The 26883-nt window shown below is 40.2% G+C and overlaps 2 protein-coding genes across 4 annotated transcripts; both read right to left on the reverse strand.

Moving 5' to 3' along the window:
* Position 1: 1 nt before the first annotated feature.
* On the reverse strand, positions 2–9679 carry cdyl (chromodomain protein, Y-like). 3 transcript variants are annotated; one of them, XM_067607020.1, is made up of 7 exons: positions 9425–9679; positions 7465–8212; positions 6983–7236; positions 6649–6821; positions 6349–6559; positions 2886–3029; positions 2–1225 (listed from the first exon to the last, which is right to left on the reverse strand). In XM_067607020.1, the coding sequence occupies exons 1-7, from the start codon at positions 9476–9478 to the stop codon at positions 1067–1069; spliced, it is 1743 nt and encodes a 580-aa protein (XP_067463121.1). In that variant the 5' UTR covers positions 9479–9679; the 3' UTR covers positions 2–1066. The 3 variants fall into 3 exon arrangements, with proteins under 3 accessions (XP_067463121.1, XP_067463122.1, XP_067463123.1); XM_067607021.1 differs by having other exon boundaries at positions 9455–9678; XM_067607022.1 differs by lacking the exon at positions 9425–9679 and adding an exon at positions 9183–9410.
* Positions 9680–10137: 458 nt separating this feature from the next.
* Positions 10138–23313, reverse strand: LOC137194846 (protein disulfide-isomerase tmx3a-like). The gene is made up of 16 exons (XM_067607025.1): positions 23197–23313; positions 21916–21973; positions 20503–20545; positions 16142–16265; positions 15528–15573; positions 15100–15180; positions 14896–14995; positions 13472–13549; positions 13110–13176; positions 12854–12952; positions 12403–12460; positions 12257–12310; positions 12119–12175; positions 10635–10764; positions 10498–10566; positions 10138–10412 (listed from the first exon to the last, which is right to left on the reverse strand). The coding sequence occupies exons 1-16, from the start codon at positions 23228–23230 to the stop codon at positions 10230–10232; spliced, it is 1281 nt and encodes a 426-aa protein (XP_067463126.1). The 5' UTR covers positions 23231–23313; the 3' UTR covers positions 10138–10229.
* Between the last annotated feature and the right edge of the window lie 3570 nt (positions 23314–26883).

Genomic DNA, 26883 nt, shown 5'->3' on the forward strand with positions numbered 1-26883 from the left:
GTTATCAGAAAGCTGTTTAATATTGTGTCAATATTTACCCATAATTCATCAGTATCAAACAACTGCATGATCAGTAATACAGTCAGCTGATCGTTACCTGCTGCACCTGCAGGAGGGGCTACACACACCTGTTCAGACACCAGGAGGTGATCACATGATTCCTGATCACCTTCTGCTCATGAACCACTGGTGAAAGTTCATTTCCTGTCTCTGCTCCGCCTTTTCCTGTTTACTCCTTCCATGTAGAAATCAGAGGGAATGCTGGGAGGAGGTCAGTGGTCACCTCCATTTAAAGGAACAGTCCCTCATTTCTATAAATCCTCTTCTTCTCTCTTTTCTCCAGTCACTTGATCCGCCTCATTTCTGAACAGACACATCCACAATCTGCTAGCCTAGCTTAGCACAAAGACTACAAGCAGGGGGAAACTGTTAGCCTAGCATAGCACAAAGACTGGAAGCAGTGGGAAACTGTTAGCCTAGCTTAGCACAAAGACTGGAAGCAGTGGGAAACTGTTAGCCTAGCTTAGCACAAAGACTGGAAGCAGTGGGAAACTGTTAGCCAAGCTTAGCACAAAGACTGGAAGCAGTGGGAAACTGTTAGCCTAGCTTAGCACAAAGACTGGAAGCAAGGGGAAACTGCTAGCGTAGCTCCACCACTGTCTGATTTAAATGGTGGATCATCACTGTATGAAACAGTCAGTCTGTTATTGGGCTGTTTAACCCCTCAGCACATCTGTTCAGGTTCTTTGTTAATCCGTCTGGTTGTCCTGCCCTCAGTTTGGTCTGACAGGCAGCTCTCTAAACGGGATGGAACTCTGTGGAATCCACTGTCAGCTGACTGCAAGCTAACAGGCTAACACTAGGCTAACATGGCCCTCACCTGAGTCTGAGTCATGTGACTTTGGAGGAAACAGAGAAGAAGAAGGTTCAACAAAATGTCCAACTGATTTTATAACTTAAAGTTTTACAACAAAAGAAGAATTGCGTTCAGAATCTGGTGAGTCTCTGGTCCAGGTCCAGTCCTGGTTCGGTAAAGTCCTGGTCAGGCCCTGGTCAGGTCCCGGTCCTAGCAAAGCTGGGCCCCCCTCTGCAGGTGCTGCAGGATGGCATCAGTTCCCTGCGAGGAGCCCCAGACTCTCTTCAGGGCTTCACACTCGCGCTCGTTGGTTTGCTGCAGAGCACTGCGGCTGGTGTTCCTCAGCAGGGCTTTGGACTCCTGCAGGACCTGCAGCCGGACATGAAACCGCCGCCATCACAGACAGGAGAACCGTCGTGGGAAGGAGAACCACCACAGCCACAGGAGGGAGAACCGTCACAGCCACAGGAGGGAGAACAGTCACAGGAAGGAGAACCGTCACAGGAGGGAGAACCGTCACAGTCACAGGAAGGAGAACCGTCACAGGAGGGAGAACCGTCACAGCCACAGGAGGGAGAACAGTCACAGGAAGGAGAACCGTCACAGGAGGGAGAACCGTCACAGTCACAGGAGGGAGAACAGTCACAGGAAGGAGAACCGTCACAGGAGGGAGAACCGTCACAGTCACAGGAGGGAGAACAGTCACAGGAAGGAGAACCGTCACAGGAAGGAGAACCGTCACAGGAGGGAGAACCGTCACAGTCACAGGAAGGAGAACCGTCACAGGAGGGAGAACCGTCACAGCCACAGGAGGGAGAACCGTCACAGGAGGGAGAACCGTCACAGTCACAGGAAGGAGAACCGTCACAGGAAGGAGAACCGTCACAGGAGGGAGAACCGTCACAGTCACAGGAGGGAGAACAGTCACAGGAAGGAGAACCGTCACAGGAGGGAGAACCGTCACAGTCACAGGAGGGAGAACAGTCACAGGAGGGAGAACAGTCACAGGAGGGAGAACCGTCACAGGAGGGAGAACAGTCACAGGAAGGAGAACCGTCAAAGGAGGGAGAACCGCCACAGCCACAGGAGGGAGAACCGCCACAGCCACAGGAGGGAGAACCGTCACAGGAGGGAGAACCGTCACAGGAAAGAGAACCGCCACAGCAGGCAGTGAAGAAGAGAAACAGACGAAGTGAGACTGATGATGTAAACGTTTAGTCGTAAACAGGGAATTTGCTCATGATAGTATTTTTAAGAAACTACCTGATATGCTGATAAATCATCTGACACAAAACTACAGATGTTTCCAACATTTATATTAATATTATATTAAATATCTGTAAATGAATCTGAACATTTCCAGTAAATAAAGCGTCACCTGACCAGCGTTTACTTTAATCTTATTTCTGAGGGTCAGTCAGGATGCAGGACGACTAACTCCTGAGTTACAGTTAGTTATTTAGTTTTAGTTGTTATTGAATTCAGTTATACAGTCAGTCAGTTATAGTTACTTAGTTATACAGTCAGTTATACTTACTTAGTTATACAGTCAGTTACTTATACTTACTTAGTTATACAGTCAGTCAGTTATACTTACTTAGTTATACAGTCAGTTACTTATACTTACTTAGTTATACAGTCAGTTAGTTATACTTACTTAGTTATACAGTCAGTTACTTATACTTACTTAGTTATACAGTCAGTCAGTTATACTTACTTAGTTATACAGTCAGTTATACTTACTTAGTTATACAGTCAGTTACTTATAGTTAGTTATACAGTCAGTTAGTTATAGTTACTTAGTTATACAGTCAGTCAGTTATAGTTACTTAGTTATACAGTCAGTTATAGTTACTTAGTTATACAGTCAGTTATAGTTACTTAGTCATACAGTCAGTTAGTTATAGTTACTTAGTTATACAGTCAGTTATAGTTACTTCTTTATATAGTCAGTCAGTTATAGTTAGTTAGTTATACAGTCAGTTAGTTATAGTTACTTAGTTAGTTATACAGTCAGTTAGTTACTGACCAGCGAGTCGACGGCCACCAGCTCTCGGACTCGCAGCATCACTTCCTGTGTGAAGGTTCCTGGCCAGAGAACCTGAGACACCAAACCTTTAGAACATGCCTCCTGAGCCGTCAGCTTCCTGCCACTCAGCAACAGTTCGTTAGCCTGGAACAGAACGGATCACTTAACTTAGCCTGGAACAGTTTAACTTAGCCTGGAACAGTTTCACTTAGCCTGAAACAGTTTCACTTAGCCTGGAACACTGAACTTAGCCTGAAACAGTTTCACTTAGCCTGGAACAGAACGGATCACTTAACTTAGCCTGGAACAGTTTAACTTAGCCTGGAACAGTTTAACTTAGCCTGGAACAGTTTAACTTAGCCTGGAACATTTTAACTTAGCCTGGAACATTTAACTTAGCCTGGAACAGTTTAACTTAGCCTGGAACAGTTTAACTTAGCCTGGAACAGTTTAACTTAGCCTAGAACATTTAACTTAGCCTGGAACATTTAACTTAGCCTGGAGCAGTTTAACTTAGCCTGGAACATTTTAACTTAGCCTGGAACATTTAACTTAGCCTGGAACATTTAACTTAGCCTGGAACAGTTTAACTTAGCCTGGAACATTTAACTTAGCCTGGAGCAGTTTAACTTAGCCTGGAGCAGTTTAACTTAGGCTGGAACATTTAACTTAGCCTGGAACAGTTTAACTTAGCCTGGAACATTTAACTTAGCCTGGAGCAGTTTAACTTAGCCTGGAGCAGTTTAACTTAGCCTGGAACATTTAACTTAGCCTGGAACAGTTTAACTTAGCCTGGAACATTTAACTTAGCCTGGAACATTTAACTTAGCCTGGAACAGTTTAACTTAGCCTGGAACAGTTTAACTTAGCCTGGAACATTTTAACTTAGCCTGGAACAGTTTAACTTAGCCTGGAACAGTTTAACTTAGCCTGGAACAGTTTAACTTAGCCTGGAACATTTAACTTAGCCTGGAACAGTTTAACTTAGCCTGGAACAGTTTAACTTAGCCTGGAACATTTAACTTAGCCTGGAACAGTTTAACTTAGCCTGGAACATTTTAACTTAGCCTGGAACAGTTTAACTTAGCCTGGAACATTTAACTTAGCCTGGAGCAGTTTAACTTAGCCTGGAACATTTAACTTAGCCTGGAACATTTAACTTAGCCTGGAACATTTAACTTAGCCTGGAGCAGTTTAACTTAGCCTGGAACAGTTTAACTTAATCTGGAACAGTTTAACTTAGCCTGGAACAGTTTAACTTAGCCTGGAACAGTTTAATTTAATCTGGAACAGTTTAACTTAATCTGGAACAGTTTAACTTAATCTGGAACAGTTTAACTTAGCCTGGAACATTTAACTTAGCCTGGAACATTTAACTTAGCCTGGAGCAGTTTAACTTAGCCTGGAACAGTTTAACTTAATCTGGAACAGTTTAACTTAGCCTGGAACAGTTTAACTTAGCCTGGAACAGTTTAACTTAATCTGGAACAGTTTAATTTAGCCTGGAACAGTTTAACTTAATCTGGAACAGTTTAACTTAGCCTGGAACAGTTTAACTTAGCCTGGAACATTTTAACTTAGCCTGGAACAGTTTAACTTAGCCTGGAACATTTAACTTAGCCTGGAGCAGTTTAACTTAGCCTGGAACATTTAACTTAGCCTGGAACATTTAACTTAGCCTGGAACATTTAACTTAGCCTGGAGCAGTTTAACTTAGCCTGGAACAGTTTAACTTAATCTGGAACAGTTTAACTTAGCCTGGAACAGTTTAACTTAGCCTGGAACAGTTTAACTTAATCTGGAACAGTTTAATTTAGCCTGGAACAGTTTAACTTAATCTGGAACAGTTTAACTTAGCCTGGAACATTTAACTTAGCCTGGAACATTTAACTTAGCCTGGAACATTTAACTTAGCCTGGAGCAGTTTAACTTAGCCTGGAACAGTTTAACTTAATCTGGAACAGTTTAACTTAGCCTGGAACAGTTTAACTTAGCCTGGAACAGTTTAACTTAATCTGGAACAGTTTAATTTAGCCTGGAACAGTTTAACTTAATCTGGAACAGTTTAACTTAGCCTGGAACATTTAACTTAGCCTGGAACATTTAACTTAGCCTGGAACAGTTTAACTTAGCCTGGAACATTTAACTTAGCCTGGAACATTTAACTTAGCCTGGAACAGTTTAACTTAGCCTGGAACAGTTTAACTTAGTCTGGAACAGTTTAACTTAGCCTGGAACAGATTAATTTAGCCGGGAACATTTAACTTAGCCTGGAACAGCTTAACTTAGCCTGGAACAGTTTAACTTAGCCTGGAACATTTTAACTTAGCCTGGAACAGTTTAACTTAGCCTGGAACAGCTTAACTTAGCCTGGAACAGTTTAACTTAGCCTGGAACAGTTTAACTTAGCCTGGAACAGCTTAACTTAGCCTGGAACAGTTTAACTTAGCCTGGAACATTTAACTTAGCCTGGAACATTTAACTTAGCCTGGAACAGTTTAACTTAGCCTGGAACAGTTTAACTTAGTCTGGAACAGTTTAACTTAGCCTGGAACAGATTAATTTAGCCGGGAACATTTAACTTAGCCTGGAACAGCTTAACTTAGCCTGGAACAGTTTAACTTAGCCTGGAACATTTAACTTAGCCTGGAACATTTAACTTAGCCTGGAACATTTAACTTAGCCTGCAACAGTTTAACTTAGCCTGGAACATTTAATTTAGCCTGGAACATTTTAACTTAGCCTGGAACATTTTAACTTAGCCTGGAACATTTAACTTAGCCTGGAACAGTTTAACTTAGCCTGGAACAGATTAACTTAGCCTGGAACAGTTTCACTTAGCCTGGAACATTTAACTTAGCCTGGAACATTTAACTTAGCCTGGAACATTTAACTTAGCCTGGAACAGATTAACTTAGCCTGGAACATTTAACTTAGCCTGGAACATTTAACTTAGCCTGGAACAGTTTAACTTAGCCTGGAACAGATTAACTTAGCCTGGAACAGTTTAACTTAGCCTGGAACATTTAACTTAGCCTGGAACATTTAACTTAGCCTGGAACAGGTTAACTTAGCCTGGAACAGGTTAACTTAGCCTGGAACAGATTCATTTAGCCTGGAACATTTAACTTAGCCTGGAACATTTAACTTAGCCTGGAACATTTAACTTAGCCTGGAACAGTTTAACTTAGCCTGGAACAGTTTAACTTAGCCTGGAACAGTTTAGCTTAGCCTGGAACATTTAACTTAGCCTGGAACATTTAACTTAGCCTGGAACAGATTAACTTAGCCTGGAACAGATTAACTTAGCCTGGAACATTTAACTTAGCCTGGAACATTTAACTTAGCCTGGAACAGTTTAACTTAGCCTGGAACAGATTAACTTAGCCTGGAACAGGTTAACTTAGCCTGGAACAGTTTAGCTTAGCCTGGAACATCTAGGACCAGGACATGTCTGACTGACCGAGGCGAGGCCCATGATTCGGGGGAAGGTGAATGATGAGCAGCTGTCTGGCGTCTGTCCGTAGGACGTGTACGGCGTCTGGAACCAGGCTTTCTCATTGGCCCACACCACATCGCAGAGCGGCAGGATGGCAGCGCCGAGGCCGAGCGCCGGCCCGTTCACGGCCGCCACGATCGGCTTCCTGAACTGGATGAAGGTGTTGACGAAGGTCCTGAGGAAGAAGAGCAGGAGGTCAGAGATCAACACTTCAAGCCTACAGATGACATCACGCATCTGGCTGCCATGGCAACCTCTAGTTACCGGATGGTTTCAGCCATCTTGATGCTCTCCTTCTTCCTGTCGTCTGTCAGGCGTCTGATGAAGTACAGGAAGTCAAGTCCGCAGCAGAAGACACTGCCGACGGCGCCAAGCAACACCAGCTTACTGTCGTCTGATGCTGCTGTTGCCATGGCGCTCTGGATCTCCTTCATCACCTGAGAGGGAGGAGGAACAACATGGCTGCTCAGCTTGGTAACCATGACAGCAGTCCTGCATCAACACAGCAGCAGCTAACAGGTGAAAAGGTGGGGGCGTGGCCTCACCGCTGGGTTGTGTTTATTTGGGGTGTGGTCTAACGGCGGGGGCGTGGCCTCACCTCTGGGTTGAGCGTGTTGTTCTCTGAGCTCTTGGTGGACAGCAGGATGTGAGTGAAGCCGTCTTGCTTCTTCACCACGATGTCACGGTAACGATAGGCACTCTCTGTTTGCCGAACACTGAACCTCAGACGTTTGTCAAAAGCAGAACGCTCCTCCAGACGCCGTTTCCCCGTCACGCTAGTTGCCCCGGTGACGGCACTCTGCACACCAGACATCCCGTTAGCAGCGACGGCCTCCATCAGTGCCGAGCCACCTGAGAGGAGACGGATCATCAGACATCATGACACAAGATGATGTCATCATCGCCGAGCAGCTCAGAGGAGACCAACCCACACGATATATCCCATCATGCCCCGGGTTAGTGGAGTTACATAAGACACACGTCTTCCTGGCATTAATGTATATCCTGTCCTGCTAAGGGGCGTAACTTAAATATTACATGGCTGGAAGAAGGATGTCTAGTTTGACCTTTGACCCTTACCTGTCCCGCTGAGGGAGCGCATGGCAGCAGGGGTGATGGGGATCCGGGGCGGGGGCAGCAGGTTCTGGCTGCGGGGTCTGGTCCCCATGCGGGCCCTCTCCTCTCCAGGTCCCAGCTGGACTCCTGGTTTCTCCAGCAGGGCGACTTCAGGTGGAACCAGATGAGCCTCCTGCGCTCCGGCCTCCAGGCCGTGAGCCGCCTCCCTGGGAGACTCCTCCGAGTCCAGCCGGCTGTTCATGGGACTTTTAGGTACCAGGATCTTGATGCCGGTCTTCGACAGATCCACGCTCCGCCGGGCCGAGCCGGCCGGAGACGCCGACAACAGACCGCCGGAGCCGAACCTGTCGGCCAGCGGGGGCTGCTGGGAGCCGACGGACGCCTGGCGGATCGGTCCGGTGGCGGGCGAGTGGGCCGGGCTGAGAGGAGGATCAGAGTGTTTCAACTGATCCCGGCCTCCCGTCAAACCGCCGCCGATGTCGCTGCGAGCTGCGGTGCCCGGCAGCGGTCTGCATGGCGGTCTGTGGGCGGGGCTGCAGTGGTGACTGGGTGAGCTGCGGGTGGAGCGCAGTAACGTGCTGTCTCTCTGGTGCTCGGCGTACTGACGGTTGAAGTCGTGGACGTAGATCATGCAGGTGGACAAGTGACTCTCAGGCTCCCAGGTGTCCCCTTCTGAACCGTAACCTCTCCACCTCACCAGGTACTCCACCCGCCCCTTCTTATTCTTCCTCTTATCCACGATCCGCTCCACCTGCAGGACCAGCAGCAGGAACACCGCGTTAGATACTGTTGATGTTAACGTGCAGCTGCTTCAATAATCAGATCCTTCAGTCGTTTCTCTGATTTACTGATTAATCTCACACACATCTTACAAGTTGGTAGTTTTTGAACCTTTTTGTTTATTTTTTTTCTTTTTGTTTCTACATCATTTTGATTTTTATTGTAAATCTGTTAAATAACTTCGTCCAAAACACCAACGAGGGTTCAGACTGTTGGATCTTTGCTGCACATCAAACAACACTGAAGAATACACACAAATAATCACATTTTAATTAACAGTGAAAGTAATCTGTCACCTGGAATAACAGATATTAAGGTTGAGAGTGTGATTTGCATCACAACAATATAAACGATGGAGCATAATATGACACATATATATCGTCATGACGTACAGCCCTGGTTGACGTTGGAAATTTAATTCAAATATTACAAAATGCAGCCGATAAAAGTGCAACTAACATTCATCATGGATGAATATTTTATTTGTTACATGTTTATAAAACCTGTCAGGTGACGAATGTTAGATCTTCAGTTTTAATATAAGAGAGAAGAAACTGAGTTTGTCCTCTAGATGAACATTGATTAATGTTTTAATGACATTCTGTATTTTCAGCCAAAATAAACTTTATAATAAACACAGTCTTCAGGAGAGCTGCAACAATTAGTCGATTGATTGATCCAAAGAAAATTAATCGTCAACTAATCGATTGATTGTTTCTTTGCTTCGTCTCAGATGTGAAGCTGATTTTCAGTAAATGTAACTGAAGTAAGAAACTATCTGAAGGTTTGAGGTTTAGTCACATTAAACATTTTAACATTTCACCGACTAAACTGAGACTAACCGATTCATTTACAATTCAATAAAGTTTGATCAAAGCTTCTTTGTACTTTCTGTTGCTATAAAGAGTTTTATAAACCGTCAAAAACACAAACTGCCTCACATTTAACTCTGAGCATCCTCCAGCCTGTAGCCTCTCAGCTAACTCTGAGCTAACTCTGCGGCTAGTTACAGAAGCTAACTCAGCCTGTAGTTTTTATCTGGGCCCAAACTTCTTCAGCCGAAAGCCCCGGATTCACTTAAACGAGTCATCGCGCCACTAAAGAACCGCTTACTTTAACTTTTATTAAGTTCAGTACCGACTCAGCTCGTAAAGTTTATAAAGTTAACTCTGCCGTTAGCTACCGTTAGCCTGTTAGCATTAGCTCGCGTCACCTCGTAGAACTCTTCCGTAGCCATGGAGACTGTGCGCGTGCACGAGCAGCTTCCAGACGCGTGTTCAGCAGAGCAGCAACATGAGAAGAAACAGAACAAGTCGGTTCTGTCGGTGGTTCTGTCGGTGGTTCTGCCGGGACGATCCGGGAGTTTGTCTGTTAGCCGTTAGCCGTTAGCTGTTAGCACCGCAGCTTCACCGCAACATCCGGTCTGACTCGCTATCCTCCAAAATAAAAGCCTACAGCACTTCATTTTATAAATCATCGCTTTATTTATTTATTTATTTATTTATTTATTTATTTGGTTATTTACTTCTTCGCTTATTTATTTATTTTCTTTTTTATTAATTTATATATTTACTTATTGATTGATTTGTGGTATAAATGTTAAAACTCTTCCTGCTGGAATATTAATGCTTAAATATTCACATTTGAGAAGCTGGAAGAGTTTTAGTATTTTTCTTAAAGAATGACTCCAAACAATTAATCAATTATTGAAATAGTTGCTGATCTATTTCATAGATGGCAACTAATCAATGAATCGACTAATCGTTGCAGCTGTGCGTCCCTTCAGCTGCATACTGGACAACGATTGGCTCCAGACTAGCTGTGATGTCATTAATCCTGCAGGTACGGCCAGGTGAGATTTAAGTTGAGCTCAGAGAAACTTTCACAACAAACACAGAGAACAACAAACAGGCTTTTATTGTGAAGGGAGACAGACAGGTGAGGTCACAGCAGGTAAACCACAGGTGTGTTGATCCTCTCGTCCCTCTTCAGTCTGACTTCTTGTCGGTCAGTTTTCGGCTGCTTTGTGCCGACGGAGCTAACAGCGCGACGCCGTCCTCGTCGGTGTCGGCGGACCGGGCTTTACTGCACAGGTAGCAGGTAACCATGACGAGGACGAGCGGGAGGCAGACCAGGAAACAGCCGAGCAGAGGAGCCTGGCTGAACAACGGCTGGACAGACAGACAGACAGAGGTCAGGGGTCAGAGGTCAGAGGTCACTGAGACACTAACTACAGACAGACTGATGAGGACTTACCGTCAGCATGACTTTGGCGTCGTAAACGAAGCGTTTGACCCGCTGAGCGACTCCGTTTCCTCCCTGAGACTGAAACACAAACACAGAGTCAGACAGACAGAAACCGACCCGTCTCACTCTCAGTCTGTCTGACTCACCTGCACGCTGCCGTCCAACACCTTGTCCAGGAAGTCCAGCAGGTGGCGCTCCGTCTCTATGTCGCCAGCTGGCAGGAAGTAGCTGTCACTGGATAGATCGACCACGATAAAGGACGGCACAACGACCTCACTGACAGAACAGACAGAACAGACGCTGATCAATCAATCAATCAATGATACGACAACACGACTTCCTGTTTGTTACTTCTAGGCTGGATTATTGCAGTTCCTTATTATCAGGCTGCTCTAACAAGTCTCTAAAGACTCTCCAGCTGGTCCAGAATGCAGCTGCACGTGTTCTGACTAAAACTAGAAAAAGAGATCACATTTCTCCCATTTTAGCTTCACTACATTGGCTTCCTGTAAAATCTAGAATAGAATTTAAAATCCTTCTCCTAACTTACAAAGCCCTTAATGGTCAGACACCATCATATCTTGAAGAGCTCATAATACCGTATTATCCCACTAGAACACTGTGCTCCCAGTATGCAGCTTACTGGTGGTCCCTACAGTCTTTAAAAGTAGAATGGGAGGCAGAGCCTTCAGCTATCAGGCTCCTCTTCTATGGAACCATCTACCGGATTCAGTCCGGGGTGCAGACACCCCTCTATGTTTAAGAGTAGGCTTAAAACTTTCCTTTTTGATAAAGCTTATAGTTAGGGCCGACCAGGCTTGCCTTGGATCAGCCCTTAGTTATGCTGCTATAGGCCTAGACTGCTGGGGGACTTCCCATGATGCACTGAGCTCCTCTCTCCTCCTCCTCCTCTCCATCTGTATGTATTCATGTAACATCAATGCATGTCACTAACTTTGCTTCCTGTGGACCAGGGTCACAGACCCCCTGCTGGTCCTGCTTGATGCCCACTGCTACTACTGTTACTACGGCTGTGGTTCAGGAGGTAGAGCGGGTCGTCCACTAATCGGAAGATCGGCGGTTCGATTCCCGGCTCGTCCAGTCCACAATTTGGGGTCAAGTGTCCTTGGGCAAGACACTTGACCCCAAATTGCTCCTGATGGCTGAACCATCAGTGTGTGAATGGTGAGTTTCCTCTGATGGGCAGGTTGGGACCCTGCACGGTCGCTCCTGTACCCGTTCAGCGTATGAATGTGATTCGTAGTGTAAAAAGCGCTTTGAGTGGTCGGAAGACTAGAAAGGCGCTAAACAAGTACAGTCCATTTACCATTTACCATCATTATTGGTCATATTTCTATTGTTATTATTGTTGTTATTGTGCTTCTCTTTCTTTCTCTCTCAACTCAACCGGTCGAGGCAGACGGAACCACCTAGAGTCCGGTTCTGCTGGAGGTTTTTCCTGCTGCTGCTGATGGAGGACTGTTGGGTCTCTGTGGATTACAGAGTTCAGTCCAGACCTGCTCTATGTGGGAACAGTCCTGAGATAAATAAAACTGACTTGATGTTAATGACAGTCAGTGTTTCAGGACGTCCTCTCAGACACTTCATGAGACATGAATCAGTCGCTCACCTCATCAGCAGCCCGTCGATGTAGGAGCCCCCCTCCATGAAACCAAAGTAGAAGTTCCTGAGAGACAGACAGGAAGTTAGTTTCAGTTTCAGTTTCTTCATCTCAGAGTTTCAGCTGAAAGCTCTGGAAGGTTCTGACCTGCTGTAAATCTCTCTGTAGTCTGCAGCCACTTTCTCCACCAGACGTTTATACCTGAACAGGAAACACAAAGACATCACAGGCAGGTCCCAGTGTTTATGTGAGTGTTGATGATGATGATGATGATGATGATGATGCAGCTGTACCTTAAACTTTTCTCACACAGACGCTTCTCCTCCACCAGCGCCAGCAGCACCAGTTTACCTGCAGACAGGAAGACAAACCCTCCCAGTTTATATTCATCGTCATCAACTGACATCACGTGTCACCTGAGGACGTGACATCACGTGTCACCTGACAGGCGTGACATCACGTGTCACCTGAGGACGTGACATCACGTGTCACCTGACAGGCGTGACATCACGTGTCACCTGAGGACGTGACATCACGTGTCACCTGACAGGCGTGACATCACGTGTCACCTGAGGACGTGACATCACGTGTCACCTGAGGACGTGACATCACGTGTCACCTGAGGACGTGACATCACGTGTCACCTGAGGACGTGACATCACGTGTCACCTGACGACGTGACATCACGTGTCACCTGACGACGTGACATCACGTGTCACCTGAGGACGTGACATCACGTGTTACCTGACTCTCCCATGGCGTACAGCGTGTAGCTGTCGATCTTGTTATAGTTTGGGAAACGTTCTCTGTTGATCCACGACTTCAGCTCGCCGTCACGTTCCTCTGAAACACATCAGAAACTCGTTCAGAACATTTACCTGGACGTCAGTCTGAACACCTGAGGATGGTTCATTTAAAACAATCAATAGAAATGTTGAACTGCTATTGAATGTTAAATTAATTGTAAGGTCAGAGGTCAGAGGTCAGCTTGTTGTCTCACCGCTGTAGGTGAAGTAGGTCCCGTCTTTAAAGACGACCACCGCCGGCAGAGAGGAGATGGAGACGGCCTGGAAACACAGAAACACCTGAACACCTGCTGTCAACCAGCCTCTGTGCTCACCTGTCGCAGCTAATAATAATAATAAAGTTATCATCTAAAAACTAAATGTTCCAGTTTGAACTTTTATCAGCTGCTAACAAAAAACCTCTGATCCACCAAACGTGACTGTCAGACATGTTTCCTGTCTGCTTCTCCTCCATCAGCTGTCAATCACAGGAAAAACTGCCTAAAACATCTTAAAACAGCTTAAAAAACATCTTAAAAACAGTTTTATTAGAAGGAACCGCTGCAGACGTTCTGACCTTCGGCAGCACGTCTCTGGAAGCAGAGAAGAAGTACGTGTGGACGATCAGCCGCTCAGCTGCAGTCGAGTAGTTTCCCTGTAGACACACACACACACGCACGCACGCACACACGCACGCACGCACACACGCACGCATGCACACACGCACGCACGCACACACGCACGCACGCACACACGCACGCACGCACACACACACGCACGCACACGCGTACACACACGCACACACACACACACACACACACACACACACACACACACACACACACAGGTCAGAGTGAGTGTGTGTGTGTGTCAGCTCTGGACAAGTCTTTCAGCCAATCAGTGTTTGTGATGTCATCACAGAGCGCCCTGCTCTGTGCAAAGACGACAAGATGAGACCAACATGAGAGTTTTAAATGTACTTGTTAGTTTATGCGTGTCTGTTATTACAGCTTTATTAGTATGATTATTATTATGAAAGTAAGCTAACATTAGCTTGCACAGCTAAGCTAACAGTTAGCCAGGTTGCTACCAGCCAAAACTGATTGCATTGCTATATTTCTGGCTCAAATTGTAACAATCTGAAAGTAATATTTAGATATTGATGTTGTTATAGCGCATCTAGCTAAAAAGGCTAAAACTTAGCTAGCTAGCAAACATGAGCAAGCTAGCAATACTAACCAAACTTTTAATGTGTGCTGTAAATATAAATAATATTTGACTCAAAAAGACATTTGGTTTATTTTTATATTTAAAGGCCACAAGCAAAATATCCAGCTTTAGCTAACAAAGCATAAACTTCCCGCCGTTATTGATGTTGGTTGAGATTAGAGCAACTTAGTGACACATCCAGCAATTTTATGGGCAACAAGCAACAGTGAGAGCTGTTTAACATCAACAATATTACAAAAGCAGATATCTCAACACTGTAGTGTTTATTAAACGGCTTTTCTTGTTGCACAGATACATGTTATATATTTTCCCAACAACTCGCATTCATTCCTGTTAGCTGGTATGTTGATGTGTGTTCTCAAGTCAACGTTGCTTTATTTCCTGTTATATGATGTTGTCTTCAGACCATCATCTGCATGTTGACCTCAACGTCCAACATGAAAATTATGAAATGTTCTTATTAGTTTACGCTCGTCTGCAGATTTATTATCATGATGATATTGAAATAAATCTGCTTTTGCAATATTGCCCAAAAGCCAAAGATAGCGATAAACAAAGCAACCATCATAGCAGAAGCTAACAAGTACATCTGAAAACTTCCTGGTCTCACCTTGTAGTTTCCAGATGTTTTTACCGCCTTTTTTAATTTTTCTTTAAATCTTGCGGCAGCGGCAGCAGGTCTCTCTGTGATGACATCACTAGCGTTGTTGTCCAGGACCGTGATACAGTATGTTGGTCTCAGGACAACAACCGCTGTGTGGGTGTGTTTACCTTCAGTGGTGATGTCGCTCCGATGTAAACAAACATGACATCATGTCGACTCATGGCGTGTTGGAAGAGCTGCAGACTCGTCAGAGCTCGAACCTGCGGCCTGAACGACACACACACAATAATAATAATAAACCAATAGTGATAAAAATAAATACTATTATATAATAATAATAAATAATATTCGATTGTTTTGTGTTTACTCACCCAGCGATACGATTAGCAAAGTCCATGATTCCATCTTTGGTTCTGGGTCCTGAATAATCATATTTCACATCTTTCTTCAGCCTGAAACAGCAAACAGCTGTTAGAATCACATCAGGATCAATAATTATATTACTATATTATATTATTATATTATTATTATTATTATTATTATTATTATTATTATTATATCCAGGACACAAAATTACCACAAAATTATCACCAACCAGCAGCTAAATGCTCGTAAAATATACAAAAGGCTGAAAAAACGATGATAATCTACTGAGTGTCTGTTAAAATCAGCCTGATTATATGAGCTGATCAGATCAATACATCAGTAATATCACATCAATAATACCACTCAAATCTCAACTGTCGAATGCTGCAGCTGATTGGTCGCAGTGTGGTGATGTCACAATGATGTCACTTACATGAGGATGGCGGGGTAACCTCTGACTCTGAACTCTTTGGCCAAACCTGCAGGAAGAACAGACAGGTTGACCTCTGACCTCTGACCTCATGTGATATAAATTCAGGTGTGTGTGTGTGTGACAGTCACCAGGTAAGTGAACATAAACTCTGTTGTCACCATGGAAACAGAGACAGTTGTTTAGTTTGTTATTACAGCTGTATTGGTTTCCTGTTTGAGGCTCAACTGTTTGAGGCTCACCTGTTTGAGGCTCACCTGTGTGAGGCTCACTTGTTTGAGGCTCACCTGTGTGAGGCTCACCTGTTTGAGGCTCACCTGTGTGAGGCTCACTTGTTTGAGGCTCACCTGTTTGAGGCTCACCTCTGTGAGGCTCACCTCTGTGAGGCTCACCTGTTTGAGGCTCACCTGTGTGAGGCTCACCTGTTTGAGGCTCACCTGTGTGAGGCTCACCTGTTTGAGGCTCACCTGTTTGAGGCTCACCTGTGTGAGGCTCACTTGTTTGAGGCTCACCTCTGTGAGGCTCACTTGTTTGAGGCTCACCTGTTTGAGGCTCACCTCTGTGAGGCTCACCTGTTTGAGGCTCACCTCTGTGAGGCTCACCTGTTTGAGACTCACCCGTGTTGGCGGTGGCGTCTGATTTTCCGACGTTGACCGGAGAGCCGAGACTCTTGAGTTCAGATCCGATCTGATGCCAGACCGGATCCAGCTGTTTACAGAAGGTGCACCAGGGGGCGTAAAACTGCAGACACAATGTATGACAGGTGAGGGAGGAACCACACCGACCAATGAACATCCTGTGACATCATCAATCAATATGTCAGTATGTTCTGATATGAACGAAAATACAGAAGTCACATTGAAAACTGTCTGCTCATCATTCAGATGTTTTCAATGGAGAAATGTGTAAAGATGTGAAATAAATGTGAAATTAATGTGTAATAAATGTGTAATAAATGTGTAATAAATGTGTAATAACTGGTAATAAATGTGTAATAAATGTGTAATAAATGTGTAATAACTGGTAATAAATGTGTAATAAATGTGTAATAAATGTGTAATAACTGGTAATAAATGTGTAATAAATGTGTAATAACTGGTAATAAATGTGTAATAAATTTGAAATAAATGTGTAATAAATAGTAATAAATGTGTAATAAATGTGTAATAACTGGTAATAAATGTGTAATAAATGTGTAATAACTGGTAATAAATGGTAATAACTGGTAATAAATGTGAAATAAATGTGTAATAAATGGTAATAAATGGTAATAAATGTGTAATAAATGTGTAATAACTGGTAATAAATGGTAATAAATGTGTAATAAATGTGTAATAAATGTGTAATAACTGGTAATAAATGTGTAATAAATGTGTAATAAATGGTAATAAATGTGTAATAAATGTGATATATGTGAAATAAATGTGAAATAAATGTGAAATAAATGGTAATAAATGTGAAATAAATGTGAAATAAATGGTAATAAATGTGTAATAAATGTGAAATAAATGTGAAATAAATGTGTAATAAATGTGTAATAAATGTGAAATAAATGTGTAATAAATGTGTAATAAATGGTAATAAATGTGTAATAAATGTGAAATAAATGTGAAATAAATGTGAAATAAATGTGTAATAAATGTGTAATAAATGGTAATAAATGTGTAATAAATAGTAATAAATGGTAATAAATGTGTAATAAATGTGTAATAACTGGTAATAAATGGTAATAAATGTGTAATAAATGTGTAATAAATGTGTAATAACTGGTAATAAATGTGTAATAAATGGTAATAAATGTGTAATAAATGTGATATATGTGAAATAAATGTGAAATAAATGTGAAATAAATGGTAATAAATGTGAAATAAATGTGAAATAAATGGTAATAAATGTGTAATAAATGTGAAATAAATGTGAAATAAATGTGTAATAAATGTGTAATAAATGTGAAATAAATGTGTAATAAATGTGTAATAAATGGTAATAAATGTGTAATAAATGTGAAATAAATGTGAAATAAATGTGTAATAAATGTGTAATAAATGGTAATAAATGTGTAATAAATAGTAATAAATGTGAAATAAATGTGAAATAAATGTGTAATAACTGGTAATAAATGTGTAATAAATGTGTAATAAATGGTAATAAATGTGTAATAAATGTGAAATAAATGTGAAATAAATGTGTAATAAATGTGTAATAAATGTGTAATAAATAGTAATAAATGTGTAATAAATGTGTAATAAATGTGTAATAAATTTGAAATAAATGTGTAATAAATGGTAATAAATGTGTAATAAATGTGTAATAACTGGTAATAAATGTGTAATAAATGTGTAATAAATGGTAATAAATGTGTAATAAATGTGAAATAAATGTGAAATAAATGTGTAATAAATGTGTAATAAATGTGAAATAAATGTGTAATAAATGTGTAATAAATGGTAATAAATGTGAAATAAATGTGAAATAAATGTGTAATAAATGGTAATAAATGTGTAATAAATGTGAAATAAATGTGAAATAAATGTGTAATAAATGTGTAATAAATGTGAAATAAATGTGTAATAAATGTGTAATAAATGGTAATAAATGTGTAATAAATGTGAAATAAATGTGTAATAAATGGTAATAAATGTGTAATAAATGTGAAATAAATGTGAAATAAATGTGTAATAAATGTGAAATAAATGTGTAATAAATGTGTAATAAATGGTAATAAATGTGTAATAAATAGTAATAAATGTGAAATAAATGTGAAATAAATGTGTAATAAATGTGTAATAAATTTGAAATAAATGTGTAATAAATGGTAATAAATGTGTAATAAATGTGTAATAACTGGTAATAAATGTGTAATAAATGTGTAATAAATGTGTAATAAATGTGATATATGTGAAATAAATGTGAAATAAATGTGTAATAAATGGTAATAAATGTGTAATAAATGTGAAATAAATGTGAAATAAATGTGTAATAAATGTGTAATAAATAGTAATAAATGTGAAATAAATGTGTAATAAATGTGTAATAAATGTGTAATAAATGGTAATAAATGTGAAATAAATGTGATATAAATGTGCAAATAAATGTGTAATAAATGGTAATAAATGTGTAATAAATGTGAAATAAATGTGAAATAAATGTGTAATAAATGTGTAATAAATATTAATAAATGTGAAATAAATGTGTAATAAATGTGTAATAAATGTGTAATAAATGGTAATAAATGTGAAATAAATGTGATATAAATGTGCAAATAAATGTGTAATAAATGGTAATAAATGTGTAATAAATGGTAATAAATGTGTAATAAATGTGAAATAAATGTGTAATAAATGTGTAATAAATTTGAAATAAATGTGTAATAAATGGTAATAAATGTGTAATAAATAGTAATAAATGTGAAATAAATGTGATATAAATGTGCAAATAAATGTGTAATAAATGGTAATAAATGTGTAATAAATAGTAATAAATGGTAATAAATGTGTAATAAATAGTAATAAATGTGTAATAAATGGTAATAAATGTGTAATAAATGGTAATAAATGTGTAATAAATGTGAAATAAATGTGTAATAAATGTGAAATAAATGTGTAATAAATGTGTAATAAATTTGAAATAAATGTGTAATAAATGGTAATAAATGTGTAATAAATAGTAATAAATGTGTAATAAATGTGATATAAATGTGTAATAAATGTGTAATAAATGTGTAATAAATGTGATATATGTGAAATAAATGTGAAATAAATGTGAAATAAATGTGAAATAAATGTGTAATCAATGTGATATAAACATGCAATAAATGTGTAATAAATGTGATATATATGTGAAATAAATGTGCAATAAATGTGTAATAAATGTGATATATATATGTGAAATAAATGTGCAATAAATGTGTAATAAATGTGATATATATGTGAAATAAATGTGCAATAAATGTGTAATAAATGTGAAATAAATGTGTAATAAATGTGTAATAAATAGTAATAAATGTGAAATAAATGTGTAATAAATGTGTAATAAATGTGTAATAAATGGTAATAAATGTGAAATAAATGTGATATAAATGTGCAAATAAATGTGTAATAAATGGTAATAAATGTGTAATAAATGTGAAATAAATGTGAAATAAATGTGTAATAAATGTGTAATAAATATTAATAAATGTGAAATAAATGTGTAATAAATGTGTAATAAATGTGTAATAAATGGTAATAAATGTGAAATAAATGTGATATAAATGTGCAAATAAATGTGTAATAAATGGTAATAAATGTGTAATAAATGGTAATAAATGTGTAATAAATGTGAAATAAATGTGTAATAAATGTGTAATAAATTTGAAATAAATGTGTAATAAATGGTAATAAATGTGTAATAAATAGTAATAAATGTGAAATAAATGTGATATAAATGTGCAAATAAATGTGTAATAAATGGTAATAAATGTGTAATAAATAGTAATAAATGGTAATAAATGTGTAATAAATAGTAATAAATGTGTAATAAATGGTAATAAATGTGTAATAAATGGTAATAAATGTGTAATAAATGTGAAATAAATGTGTAATAAATGTGAAATAAATGTGTAATAAATGTGTAATAAATTTGAAATAAATGTGTAATAAATGGTAATAAATGTGTAATAAATAGTAATAAATGTGTAATAAATGTGATATAAATGTGTAATAAATGTGTAATAAATGTGTAATAAATGTGATATATGTGAAATAAATGTGAAATAAATGTGAAATAAATGTGAAATAAATGTGTAATCAATGTGATATAAACATGCAATAAATGTGTAATAAATGTGATATATATGTGAAATAAATGTGCAATAAATGTGTAATAAATGTGATATATATGTGAAATAAATGTGCAATAAATGTGTAATAAATGTGATATATATGTGAAATAAATGTGCAATAAATGTGTAATAAATGTGAAATAAATGTGTAAATACTTTAATGAGCCAGATCTCGTCATCTCCTTTCGTGTCCATGAAGCTGTCAGACACAGAAACTGATTATTGATTTCAATACGAACATGAAGAAACTGAAAACAACTTATATCATCAATTATCAGAGAATCATTTCAGATCAATAAAAGAAAACAAACAAGTAATAAAACTGAAGTCAATGACGAAAAAACAAGTGAAAAGATATAAATATGAGAATGTACGGAGGCTGACAAGGGACAAACCGTGTCAAAGAGTTTAGACTGAACTCAAAGAAATCAATAAATATTCAAACAGTAAAAATCAATAAGTAAGTTTTGTTTGTTATTGACTCCATATTTATTCCTGTCTGATCTGTTCAGTAAACAAACTGACTACAGGATCCATTTAGTTGCTGTTTTTGCTGCGTTCTCTCTAACGGCCAGCAGGAGGCGACGCCACTGGCTGCAAAAGAAGTCTGATTGTATTGAAATCTATGAGAAAACGACCCGACTGCGAACTGGATTTATTAGCTCAGTAAACACTTTCCTAATGAGTTTATGGTCTCAATCGCTAGTTTCAAGTCTTCTTCAATACAGCATGATGTTCATTTAGTAAATTATGGTCTATTTAGAATAAAATAGATGATAAAGCAGCGTATGCTTTAGGGTGGGGCTATGTTGTGATTGACAAGTCATTACCATAGCAACAACTTTGTGACATAACCATGGCGTAACCCCAGATTCACAGATTATAGGTGTAGTGTCGCTATTTCAGTGTGTTTTCAGTTCATGAAAGTTAATTGTAACATTTTTGTCCTAAAAAAGTCTTGTTCAGCATTTGCTTGTGATAAAAGATCCTCTAAGGAGTTGATGTTCAGTTTTTACAGTGTTTTTTGCTAGCAGAAATTAGCATTATCATTATCACTGTTAACCATAGATTATAACTGCACTGTGTTAACCAAGCTAGCAGCTAGCGCTATGGTCAGCTCCACCCTCTCATCCAAATATGGTCACTTCTGGCCCAAAAAATCAAACATGGCGACGGTCAAATCAATAAACTCAAGGCTTCAAAACGGCAGTTCACAAACCAACAAGTGACGTCACGGTGACTACGTCCATATTTTTTACAGTCTATGGAATAGGCACTATAAAACATATATACATATATACAGTATATATACATAAACACATGAATAAACATACAGGTATGTATATATGTGTATATATACACATATATATAGATACAACAACAATGTTGTGTTTTGCACCTCAGGGCCACCATATATATTCATATATATGTATATATGTGTATATACAGATATAAAAGTACTGTATATATGTTCTGAGATATATGTACTGTATATATATCTCAGAATATGTAAATTATTATATAATAATAATAAATAATTAATAATTAATAAAAAATGTTTGAACTCACGAGTCGTCCAGCTCCTCCACAAAGGCTGAGACAGAAACCAGCGACGCACACAGCAGCGCTGACAGACAAAGAAACAAACAAACAAATTAATTAATTAACATAAAACTGTCTGTATAAACAAAATCAATGTCTGTAATTGATCCGTCTCACATGTGGACGTCATGAATTTATTGTTTTCAGTGTGTGTGAGGAGTTTTATTTGCATTACCGACACGTCATCACTTCCTCCAGGAAACTCATTAATCTCCACAATATTTATGAGCTGCAGTTTAGTTAAATTACAGCAACTTTTCTGCATAAACGTCTGAATCAGCAGCTGCTTGTGGTTTGGACCAATCGCAGCGTTTGGTGTGGCGGCAACTGACGACAAATCTCACCTGCCAACAAACACGATGCCATAGACGAGCAAAACTATTCCCAAATGTTCCCAAATGTTCCCAAATGTTCCCAAATGTTCCCAGATGTTCCCAGATGTTCCCAGATGAGGTTTGATTCAGTGAGTCCGGAGACATAATCTGCCTCAAACATAAACATCCAACTAGATTTATTTTAATAACATAATTGATGATTTTATTTGCTGCTGATGTTGAGCTGAAAGTTTATTTAATAAAGGTTATAAATGGAACTCAAGCACAGTATTTTCTGTTTATAGAACGTTGAGTCCTCATGGTTCTCATGTTCAGCTGAAATATAGTTGTTTCTGTGATCGGCTTTTTATCCAGGAAGTCATTATATATTGTATGTTTGCTATGTGCTTCTGTGTGTGAAGTAATGTGTCCTTCTGAGTTGCCGTAGTCCAGGATACATGATATCTTCCTGCTGTTGAGTGTCGTGTTGCTGCTCTCATGTCAGGTGTCATTGGTAGTTTTTAAAAATCACATTATTTTCCTTTGCTTGCAATTTCTCTCAATTCCTGCATTTTTACCACAAAAAGAGACATAAAACATCACAAATTATATCAAATTATCTGAGAAAAGCTGCTGCAGAATCAAACATTTTTGGCCTCAATGATCAGAAACACTGAGTGAAATATAAACAGCGTGTTGGTGTATTTATTGAGTCCACTGCTGTCTGGATGAAGAGCTGTGATTGGTTGAAACACGGACGTTAATGTGACTTCACCTGTTTACAGATTTCACCTTAAACATGAATCAGATAATAAACAAATCAAACCTAAAACAGCTGATTGTTGGATGTTTTCAGGTGAATGAAGCTCGTTAACCCTCGTTAACCTGCAGTCAGCTGATGAGTGTAGAATGAAGCAGTTTGGTGGAGACGTACCTGAGAGCAGCATCGTGTTCCTCCTGACCGACATGTTGCCTGCAGCTCACAGATTAACAGCACGCAGCTAATCTGCTAACTGCTAACAGACTGAACACGCTAATCTATGCTGCCGGATTAACAGCTTCAATCCACTGAAGCTTTATTGACAGCAGCTTTACAAACAATACACAGATTGGACTGAGAAGTGACATCACTGATGTAATAATAATAATAATTAATTAATTAATTAATTATTTATGTCATTGGGAGAGAAACCCAACATGGCGTCTGCAGTGTTTTTCATGACCAGTGAAGAAGAAGCAGATCAACACAGATCAATATGTTTGATTATGTATTGATCAGTCAGCCACAGACTCATTAAAGCCACACGAGGAGAGAGGAGAGAGGAGAGAGGAGACGAGGAGACGAGGAGAGAGGAGAGAGGAGACGAGGAGACGAGGAGAGAGGAGACGAGGAGACGAGGAGACGAGGAGACGAGGAGAGAGGAGACGAGGAGACGAGGAGAGAGGAGACGAGGAGACGAGGAGACGAGGAGAGAGGAGAGAGGAGAGAGGAGACGAGGAGACGAGGAGAGAGGAGACGAGGAGAGAGGAGAGAGGAGACGAGGAGACGAGGAGACGAGGAGACGAGGAGAGAGGAGACGAGGAGACGAGGAGACGAGGAGAGAGGAGAGAGGAGACGAGGAGAGAGGAGACGAGGAGAGGAGACGAGGAGACGAGGAGACGAGGAGAGAGGAGAGAGGAGACGAGGAGACGAGGAGACGAGGAGAGAGGAGACGAGGAGAGAGGAGACGAGGAGACGAGGAGAGAGGAGAGAGGAGAGAGGAGACGAGGAGAGAGGAGGAGAGGAGAGAGGAGACGAGGAGACGAGGAGAGAGGAGAGAGGAGAGAGGAGACGAGGAGACGAGGAGAGAGGAGACGAGGAGAGAGGAGAGAGGAGACGAGGAGACGAGGAGACGAGGAGAGAGGAGAGAGGAGACGAGGAGACGAGGAGACGAGGAGACGAGGAGACGAGGAGAGAGGAGACGAGGAGACGAGGAGACGAGGAGAGAGGAGAGAGGAGAGAGGAGACGAGGAGACGAGGAGAGAGGAGAGAGGAGAGAGGAGAGAGGAGACGAGGAGACGAGGAGACGAGGAGAGAGGAGAGAGGAGACGAGGAGACGAGGAGACGAGGAGACGAGGAGAGAGGAGACGAGGAGACGAGGAGACGAGGAGAGAGGAGACGAGGAGAGGAGACGAGGAGACGAGGAGAGAGGAGACGAGGAGAGAGGAGACGAGGAGACGAGGAGACGAGGAGACGAGGAGAGAGGAGACGAGGAGACGAGGAGACGAGGAGAGAGGAGAGAGGAGAGAGGAGACGAGGAGACGAGGAGAGAGGAGAGAGGAGAGAGGAGACGAGGAGACGAGGAGACGAGGAGAGAGGAGAGAGGAGACGAGGAGACGAGGAGAGAGGAGAGAGGAGAGAGGAGACGAGGAGACGAGGAGACGAGGAGAGAGGAGAGAGGAGACGAGGAGACGAGGAGACGAGGAGACGAGGAGAGAGGAGACGAGGAGACGAGGAGACGAGGAGAGAGGAGAGAGGAGACGAGGAGACGAGGAGACGAGGAGAGAGGAGACGAGGAGACGAGGAGACGAGGAGAGAGGAGAGAGGAGACGAGGAGACGAGGAGAGAGGAGAGAGGAGAGAGGAGACGAGGAGACGAGGAGAGAGGAGACGAGGAGAGAGGAGACGAGGAGACGAGGAGAGAGGAGAGAGGAGAGAGGAGAGAGGAGACGAGGAGACGAGGAGAGAGGAGACGAGGAGACGAGGAGAGAGGAGAGAGGAGAGAGGAGAGAGGAGACGAGGAGACGAGGAGAGAGGAGACGAGGAGAGAGGAGACGAGGAGACGAGGAGAGAGGAGAGAGGAGAGAGGAGAGAGGAGACGAGGAGACGAGGAGAGAGGAGACGAGGAGACGAGGAGAGAGGAGACGAGGAGAGAGGAGAGAGGAGAGAGGAGAGAGGAGACGAGGAGACGAGGAGAGAGGAGACGAGGAGACGAGGAGAGAGGAGAGAGGAGAGAAGAGACGAGGAGACGAGGAGACGAGGAGACGTGCTCTGTATTCATACTGTATACTGCAGTATTTATACTGTGTACTGTAGTATTTATACTGTGTACTTCTCTGTATTTATACTGTGTACTGCAGTATTTATGCGGTGTACTACTCTGTATTTATACTGTGTACTGCAGCATTCATACTGTGTACTGCAGTATTTATACTGTGTACTACTCTGTATTTATACTGTGTACTGTAGTATTTATACTGTGTACTGCTCTGTATTTATACTGTGTACTGCAGCATTCATACTGTGTACTGCAGTATTTATACTGTGTACTACTCTGTATTTATACTGTGTACTGTAGTATTTATACTGTGTACTGCTCTGTATTCATACTGTGTACTGCAGTATTCACACTGTGTACTGCAGTATTTATACTGTGTACTGCTCTGTATTCATACTGTATACTGCAGTATTTATACTGTGTACTGCAGTATTCACACTGTGTACTGTAGTATTTATACGGTGTACTACTCTGTATTTATACTGTGTACTACTCTGTATTTATACTGTGTACTGCAGTATTTATACGGTGTACTACTCTGTTTTTATATCGGTACTACTCTGTATTTATACTGTGTACTACAGTATTTATACGGTGTACTACTCTGTATTTATACTGTGTACTACAGTATTTATACGGTGTACTTCCTGTATTTATACTGTGTACTGCACTATTTATACGGTGTACTACTCTGTTTTTATACTGTGTACTACTCTGTATTTATACTGTGTACTGCAGTATTTATACGGTGTACTACTCTGTATTTATACTGTGTACTACTCTGTATTTATACTGTGTACTACAGTATTTATACTGTGTACTACTCTGTATTTATACTGTGTACTGCAGTATTTATACTGTGTACTACTCTGTATTTATACTGTGTACTGCAGTATTTATACTGTGTACTGCAGTATTTATACTGTGTACTACTCTGTATTTATACTGTGTACTGCAGTATTTATACTGTGTACTGCAGTATTTATACGGTGTACTACTCTGTATTTATACTGTGTACTACTCTGTATTTATACTGTGTACTACAGTATTTATACTGTGTACTACTCTGTATTTATACTGTGTACTACAGTATTTATACTGTGTACTACTCTGTATTTATACTGTGTACTGCAGTATTTATACTGTGTACTACAGTATTTATACTGTGTACTACTCTGTATTTATACTGTGTACTGCAGTATTTATACTGTGTACTACAGTATTTATACTGTGTACTACTCTGTATTTATACTGTGTACTGCAGTATTTATACTGTGTACTGCAGTATTTATACTGTGTACTACTCTGTATTTATACTGTGTACTGCAGTATTTATACTGTGTACTGCAGTATTTATACGGTGTACTACTCTGTATTTATACTGTGTACTACTCTGTATTTATACTGTGTACTACAGTATTTATACTGTGTACTACTCTGTATTTATACTGTGTACTGCAGTATTTATACTGTGTACTACAGTATTTATACTGTGTACTACTCTGTATTTATACTGTGTACTGCAGTATTTATACTGTGTACTACAGTATTTATACTGTGTACTACTCTGTATTTATACTGTGT

The sequence above is a fragment of the Thunnus thynnus genome, chromosome 12 (assembly GCF_963924715.1).
Source record: "Thunnus thynnus chromosome 12, fThuThy2.1, whole genome shotgun sequence".
NCBI lineage: Eukaryota > Metazoa > Chordata > Actinopteri > Scombriformes > Scombridae > Thunnus > Thunnus thynnus.